Source organism: Leptodactylus fuscus, chromosome 2 (assembly GCF_031893055.1).
Source record: "Leptodactylus fuscus isolate aLepFus1 chromosome 2, aLepFus1.hap2, whole genome shotgun sequence".
Classification (NCBI taxonomy): domain Eukaryota; kingdom Metazoa; phylum Chordata; class Amphibia; order Anura; family Leptodactylidae; genus Leptodactylus; species Leptodactylus fuscus.
In genome coordinates this window covers 6,355,108-6,363,281 of record NC_134266.1, presented here as the reverse complement: position 1 = coordinate 6,363,281, position 8,174 = coordinate 6,355,108, and the positions used below count along the sequence as shown (strand labels likewise).

Genomic DNA, 8,174 nt, shown 5'->3' with positions numbered 1-8,174 from the left:
CCATACTATATTACATGTCAGGTCTGTATCAGTCCCATACTATATTACATGGCAGGTGTGTATCAGTCCCATACTATATTACATGGCAGGTTTGTATCAGTCCCATACTATATTACATGTCAGGTCTATATCAGTCCCAAACTATATTACATGTCAAGTCTATATCAGTCTCATAGTATATTTACATGTCAGGTCTGTATCAGTCCCATACTATATTACATGTCAGGTTTGTATCAGTCCCAAACTATATTACATGTCAGGTCTGTATCAGTCCCATACTATATTACATGGCAGGTGTGTATCAGTCCCATACTATATTACATGTCAGGTCTGTATCAGTCCCATACTATATTACATGGCAGGTGTGTATCAGTCCCATACTATATTACATGTCAGGTTTGTATCAGTCCCATACTATATTACATGTCAGGTGTAATAAGATTGAGAAAAGATTTTGCCTCCAATCTGATCCTCTTCTGACCCAATGCCTCAGCATACTCCGAAAAATTCTAATTTTACACTGAAAAATGAAATGAAGAAAGTCAATAACTTGAGCCAATAAGTCTATTATTCAGGAAACCGCCAGGAGAGGTGTTTAAGGTCCACTTTGGAATTTTTGGGAATTTTTTCTCTAGCCCCCACCATTCCTGAGCAATCAGTGCTTTTATTTACAGCACCTAATAGGCTAATAAAAGTCTGTATTGTCAGGTGGGCGGACCTGGGCTGGAGTAAACAGTCTGGGACTACCCACCGGGCAACTGATTAGCATATTGGGTGCTGCAATTAACTGTATCGATTGCTCAGGAATGGTGTGGGCTAGAGAAAACTCACAGCTTTGCCAGAGTCAGGAGAATGGAGCCTAATGAAGGACACAAGTAGCTGGAGCGGATGGAAATGGTTTAAGTTTCCATTTATCAGCTCTAGAAAACCAATTAGGCTTTAAAGTGTAAATAAAGTTTTATTTTCATTTTATTTTACTTTCATGAATCCATCGTGTAGGTGAAGATAAACTTTGTAATACTGTATTGAAGAAAATAGATCAAATCTATACAATAGAAGTCTATGGAGAAGGGAGGGAAGGAAAGCAGAGCAGAGAGGTGTGTCTATATGTGACTATAGAGAGATACAAGGTAAAGATTGTCTCATAACACCCTTTCTTTCCCAGAAAGTTTTGTCTTGCATCTCCCTAAACTGAAGAATCAGGACAACGGACAGAAACGTTGACTTAGCGATGGCTGTAAAAGGTGCTTCTGCTTTTCACTTCAGTCATCAGGTCATTCTGTATTCCGGTCTTAATCGAGTCCCCAAATTATTAAGAGGCGCCCCCCCCCTACCCCCCCCGGCCCGTAGTCATGGAGAGATGACAGTAACACTTTGTGAGTGGTAAGAAGGAGACAACATGAAGGAAAGTGCCCGAGCCCCTCCATGGAGTCACTTGAGGACGTCTTGGGGAGGGGGAAGACAAATGATAGCAGTGATAGCCGCCCGTTCCTGGGGTCACTGTCAGACGACAATAATAGGGTGAGGGGCGCAGATAACAACTCCTGTAACCAGTCATAAATTGGGAAAAACACCCCCCCCCCCCCGCCCCTGAAGACTCCGACCTACTGAAGCACCTACATCCGCACACAGTATTATGCTCCATAGTGATAATGATGGCAGAGACGTCACTTGTACCGGGTCTTGTGTCGCAACGTATAAGGATGCAAACCCGGCCCTCGTGATGTCTGTGACATCACCGCGTAGGCCCGAAGCCTTCCAGAGCCAGGAGAGGTGAGTACCAGTGTTCTTTATGTTCCCTCACCTCTCCTAGCCCTCCGATCATCACACTGGAGGGGTCTGAAAAGAACAGCGGGTATAATGATGGCGGTGTTTGGGGGGTTCTTTATACCACTGTAAGCGCTGCCTGGATCCCATATCCTGAGGTCACCGGAGGAGGAGATGGCAAAAACATGAAGAAGACTCCTCGGACTCTCCCTGATGTCACTGGAGGCTGCGGAGAGCGAGATATGGCAAGACTTGCCAAGCAGACCATGTTTGTAAGGAAAAATGGCCGCCCTCACTGGTGCTCCCCGACCTGCACCCATTACCCAGACAGGACACGACGTCCATCAGTCTGTGCAGGGTCAGGACTCCGGCACATCCACAACAACCACACAACAACCAATCTGAGCTCGGCCATTGGTATAATATAATATAATGTCATATAATGTAATAATATAATTTAATGTACCGTAATATATAATAATATAGTGTAATAATATAATATACCTCGCTCTCCAGATACTCTCTGATATTATATTATTATACTGGGTTATAATAACCTGCTCTATATTATATACTAGCAGTTACCCGCGACTTCGTCTGCAGGTTGGCGGTGGCGTTGAACCACTTATATGTGGTGTCCCCCCATTTCTGCCCCCAGCTTCAGGTCCCCCCTCCTACATCGGCCCCAGTGTAGTAGCTGGGGAATGTGGTTGATCCCTGGGGACACCCCCTCCCCCCCAGGACAGCCCCTTCCCGGGAAAGGAGGGGGAGGAGATAAGCGATGACATCATCTATTGTCAGTAGTGATGTAATAATAGATCTGTTTGTGATGTAAATGAGGTGACTGCTGCAAAGAAAACCCTACAGAGTTGGATAGCTCCTACAGAAATGATAGACTATTATTAGGCTTAGTGGTCAGAGTTAAAATTGCAGAATATAGGACTTAAAAAACAAACAAACCCCCCCCCCATAAATAGTCTCATGGAAAATTATAAGTAAATTCATAAAATTTCTTAAAACATCTTCTCCCCTGACGCTGAGCCCCCGGGTATTGGCCGCAGCCTGTTACATGTGATACAGGACGACATTGAAGTACTCGCTGGTTTCGTCTGATGATGTCATCAGCGCTGGGCTCGCCATATTTGGTGGATTTGCTCCCGAGGTCTTCGGGCCGCTGTTGGAGTAGAAAATCTTGGACGTCTTTTTCTAAAGGAAAATAAAGATGGAATTAAACAAAGTCTTTGAGTGGTGACATGGGGGTAAGTGAGGACCCCCCTCCTCGCTGCAGCACATCCCACCCCACCTGTCTCACCTTGTAATAGAAGCCCCCGGCACCGACAGCGGCGACTACAAGAAGGATCCCAAGGCCAGAGCCGACCCAGACATAGTAGTCCTGAGTCCGAGGGTCCTTAGCTGGAGGGAAACATCATATATCAGAGCCCAGTCTATGTATCTAAGCCTTCCATGTGTGATACTGCCTGCTGAGCTGTTTATCTAATCCTATCCTGTGTGATACTGTATACTGAGCTGTGTATCTAATCCTATCCTGTGTGATACTGTATACTGAGCTGTGTATCTAATCCTATCCTGTGTGATACTGTATACTGAGCTGTGTATCTAAGCCAGCTGAGTGTGATACTGTATACTGAGCTGTGTATCTAATCCTATCCTGTGTGATACTGTATACTGAGCTGTGTATCTAATCCTATCCTGTGTGATACTGTATACTGAGCTGTGTATCTAATCCTATCCTGTGTGATACTGTATACTGAGCTGTGTATCTAATCCTATCCTGTGTGATACTGTATACTGAGCTGTGTATCTAATCCTATCCTGTGTGATACTGTATACTGAGCTGTGTATCTAATCCTATCCTGTGTGATACTGTATACTGAGCTGTGTATCTAATCCTATCCTGTGTGATACTGTATACTGAGCTGTGTATCTAATCCTATCCTGTGTGATACTGTATACTGAGCCGTGTATCTAATCCTATCCTGTGTGATACTGTATACTGAGCTGTGTATCTAATCCTATACTGTGTGATACTGTATACTGAGCCGTGTATCTAATCCTATCCTGTGTGATACTGCCTGCTGAGCTGTGTATCTAAGCCTTCCATATGTGACACTGCCTGCTGAGATGTGTATCTAAGCCTTCCATGTGTGATACTGCCTGACGTGTCTTTGTATCTAATCCTATCATGTGTGATATATCTAAGCCTATTTTATTTGATACTGTGCTGAGTTGCTGAGCCCATCATGTGTGATACTGTCTTCTGAGGCGATGTATCTAATCTCATCCTGTGTGATACTGCTGTATCTAATCTTATAATGTGTGATAGTATCTGCTGAGGGAATGTATCTAAGCCTGTCATACTGTTTGCTGAGACAATGTATCTAAACCTATTATGTATGATACCACCAGCTAAGTTGCTGTATCTAAGCCCATCATTTGATACTTACATAAAACCTGTAGGAATATCTTCCCGGTAAAGCTGCCGTGTGGGAAGGTGTTGTAGATGCAGCAGTAGTTCCCGCTGTCGTTCCTGTTGAGCTGTGATATGGTGATCCCATAATCCTTTGCTAAGGTCACGCGCTCTGAGAAATCCTGTAATACTATTCCTTCGGTGTCAGAGATTTGGAACGCGATGTACACCTGGTTGCAGAAGTTCCAGCTGACCTGAGTGATTGTGGTGTCGCTTCTGAGTAGATGACACTTCAAGGTGACGGAGCTGCCGACCATAGCGCTAATATTCTCCGCCCTGAGGAATGTCTCCACCTCAGCTCCTGCAAGAAGAGACCTTAGAGAGGACCTTCCACCACCACCACAGACCTTAGAGAGGACCTTCCACCACCACAGACCTTAGAGAGGACCTTCCACCACTACAATAACAGAACATAGAGAGGACCTTCCACCACCATCACAGACCTTAGAGAGGACCTTCCACCACCACCACAGACCTTAGAGAGGACCTTCCACCACCACCACAGTCCTTAGAGAGGACCTTCCACCACCACCACAGACCTTAGAGAGGACCTTCCACCACCACAGACCTTAGAGAGGACCTTCCACCACCACAATAACAGAACATAGAGAGGACCTTCCACCACCATCACAGACCTTAGAGAGGACCTTCCACCACCACCACAGACCTTAGAGAGGACCTTCCACCACCACAATAACAGAACATAGAGAGGACCTTCCACCACAGACCTTAGAGAGGACCTTCCACCACCACCACAGACCTTAGAGAGGACCTTCCACCACCACCACAGTCCTTAGAGAGGACCTTCCACCACCACAATACACCTTAGAGAGGACCTTACACCACCACCACAGACCTTAGAGAGGACCTTCCACCACCACAGACCTTAGAGAGGACCTTCCACCACCACCACAGACCTTAGAGAGGACCTTCCACCACCACAGACCTTAGAGAGGACCTTCCACCACCACAATAACAGAACATAGAGAGGACCTTCCACCACCATCACAGACCTTAGAGAGGACCTTCCACCACCACCACAGACCTTAGAGAGGACCTTCCACCACCACAATAACAGAACATAGAGAGGACCTTCCACCACAGACCTTAGAGAGAACCTTCAAGAATGGTTTGCATTTTTCAGGACTAGTTGGAATTTTTTCCCTAGTCCCCGCCATTCCTGAGCAATCATTTCTGCTAATTTCAGCACAGCTATGCTCTCTATCTGTTGGGCGGTCCTTCACTAGCAGATAATCTGGGACCGCCCACCTGACAACATCATTGTGCTGAAATTAACTGCCCTGAATGCTCAGGAACGGTGGGGGCTGGAGAAAGAAATCCCAGCTGCATCAGAATCAGTGGAGTGGCCCCTATTAAAGAATGAAAACCTTAGCATAAAACATACGATAAATATGTGTAATAAAAAGCAACCCTGTAACTAGAATAGAGGCGTCTGCAACAGAGAGAAAGTGAAGAGCAAACGTGCGGCCCCTCGTGAACTTCCACCGCCCGGCCCTTCACCTCACAAGTGAATTATCACATATATAATATCTCTTCTTACTGACAGCGAGACGAAACATTTATCCAGATCCAAGACTTCTCACAGCTGAAGGTTTGTTACAGTTGCATCCAGTCTGGACAATCCTCTGTGAGCGAAACCCATCCGCAGCACAAACCCCAATGGATACAAAGTCTCAGCGGGTAAGTCTCTGTTCACATCACGTCTCAGCGCTTTCCCGGATGGGTTAGTCCATTCTGCTTTTCTCTGCAGAGCCGTATGATTGTACCAAATCCTCAGCTGTGAGCAGTACCAGGTCCGTACAGGGTTTAGCCTCTGGATGTAAACACCATTCACTGACAGCAAGCAGAAAGCTGGAAATGTTACATAAAGTTGCAGAAGGTTTTATGGAGCGTCGTCTGCAGAGACCCCCTTTAATATCAGGACTCACCTGTGAAGGGGAAGAGGAAAAACATCACCTGGAGAGCAAAAAGCCTCAGATAAGGATTCATCGTGACATCGTGCGGGGTCCTCATATAAGACACAAGAGACCTGTGCGGGGAAGTGACTGAGTCCGTGCAGAAGAGGAAACCTAGAAACCACATGAGCAGCTCTGCTGACTGACACCGGCTGACGTGGGCCTGCCTGGGGTGTGAATAATAATGTAATAGATGGAATAACAAGGGGAGCAAAACAAGGCGGGGTACAGAGAGCGCCCCCCTCAGGCGGGGTTATTACACTGTATATAATACACAGGAAAGTTCTAGACATTTGTATATTAATCAGAAAATTCTCACTTTCTATTATTACAATGTCAAAGGCAAAGTCTAGTAAGTTGTCCTGCTTACTGATGGTTTCCAGGTCACAACATCAGTTTACATTAGGTAAAAGCTCCTTTATAAAACTGCACATGGCGTCTCCCAGCGCGAGGACAGACTCCGGAGTTGTTCTTAATAAAACTTAGCTGTTATTATTTTTTAGCATACAGCTGGTTACAATGACATTAGTGGTCGGTAGACCAAAGTCTACGTGTTTCGGAGCATTGGCTCCTTGTTCATGGCATAAAAACCATCTACATGTGCACCAATATAAATGATGAAAACACTGCCCGACCCCTCCCGACCCCTCCGACTGACAGGAAGGTCATTAATGATACGCATATAGGTGGGAAGACAACGAAACCATAAGTCAGCGTATCCAAAATCACTGAATCTGTTCTTCTGATGATGATTTTGAAAAGCAAGCAGAGGAAACTTGTAAAAGATTGTCTTCCCGTGGCTGCCGACAGTGGAAAGGGCTGAACGCAGAGTACAAGAGAAAAGAAGAGCTGATCTTCTCAAACCCGAACAAGATATCAGAGGACGGACTAATACAAAAACAGAGATGTTTCCACCACTTACAGCCAGAATTATAAGGAGATAGTCAGCATTATTAAAAACAATCTAGCGATATTACATCACAATGACATACTTAGTTCTCTACTTGATAATGGGTGTAAATTTATCGCTAAGCGGAGCAAAACCTTGGGAAATTGGTTGTGACCGAGTTTCTTTACCTCTAACACAACATTGAGGTCTGAAACATGGCTGGAGCTCAAGGGCTTTTACAGATGTGGTCAGCCAAGGTGCAGTGTATGCAAATATGCCAAATCCACAAAAATATTTTCTATGCAACCATGCAACACTCTTCCAACATTGATAGCTTCATACATTGCAGCTCGGATCATGTCATCTATGCTATAATATGTGAGAGCTGCAAATTGTGTTACATAGGATGTACTTCGGGAAAACTACAAACTCGAATATCAGAACATCTTTGGAGTAGCGCTAATATCCGCACCACACCAACATCGGGGGCTGCCAAACATTTCCAGACTAAACATCTTGGAAATGTTTCTTCCGTTAAATTCTATGGGATTGAACTAGTTGCCAAACCCTTACAAGGTGGCAACCGGCAACGAAAACGTTTTAAAAGGGAAGCATCATGGATGCGACATCCAGACGGTCTCAACTACAGAACTGACTTATCTTACCTTTACTAACACATAAACACACTTACATACACTTACCTTATTATACATGTTTTGGTTTTTATTTGTTATTTTTACTATTATTATTTTTTATTTATTTTATTTTATTTTTTTCTTGGGTCAAAATCACATTGGTACGCATGCGCGCTCTTCATACTGAAGGATATGTATCTAGCACGCATCCGTGCATTCCTATAAACATCATCTTTGTTTTGCTGTCTTCCCACCTGTACGCATATCATTAACTTAATGACCTTCCTGTCAGTCGGAGGGGTCGGGCAGTGTTTTTATCCTTTATATTGCTGCGCATGTAGTTGGTTTTCATGCCATGAATTAGGAGCCAATGCTCCGAAACGCGCAGGCCTTGGTCTACCGACCCCACCGCCACTAAT

The 8,174-nt window shown here is 44.8% G+C and overlaps 1 protein-coding gene across 1 annotated transcript; it reads right to left on the bottom strand.

Moving 5' to 3' along the window:
- Positions 1–2,832: 2,832 nt before the first annotated feature.
- Positions 2,833–6,265, bottom strand: TIGIT (T cell immunoreceptor with Ig and ITIM domains). The gene is made up of 4 exons (XM_075262511.1): positions 6,205–6,265; positions 4,233–4,556; positions 3,080–3,180; positions 2,833–2,973 (listed from the first exon to the last, which is right to left on the bottom strand). Exons 1-4 carry the CDS (start codon positions 6,263–6,265, stop codon positions 2,833–2,835), a joined length of 627 nt encoding a protein of 208 aa, XP_075118612.1.
- Between the last annotated feature and the right edge of the window lie 1,909 nt (positions 6,266–8,174).

Excerpts from the sequence above, each read along its gene's own strand:
- TIGIT (XM_075262511.1), bottom strand. The coding sequence starts at position 6,265 with ATGAATCCTTATCTGAGGCTTTTTGCTCTCCAGGTGATGTTTTTCCTC. Across the intron at positions 4,557-6,204 it reads TTTCCTCTTCCCCTTCACAG|GAGCTGAGGTGGAGACATTC; the intron begins GTGAGTCCTGAT and ends CTCTTCTTGCAG. Across the intron at positions 3,181-4,232 it reads GATATTCCTACAGGTTTTAT|CTAAGGACCCTCGGACTCAG; the intron begins GTAAGTATCAAA and ends GTTTCCCTCCAG.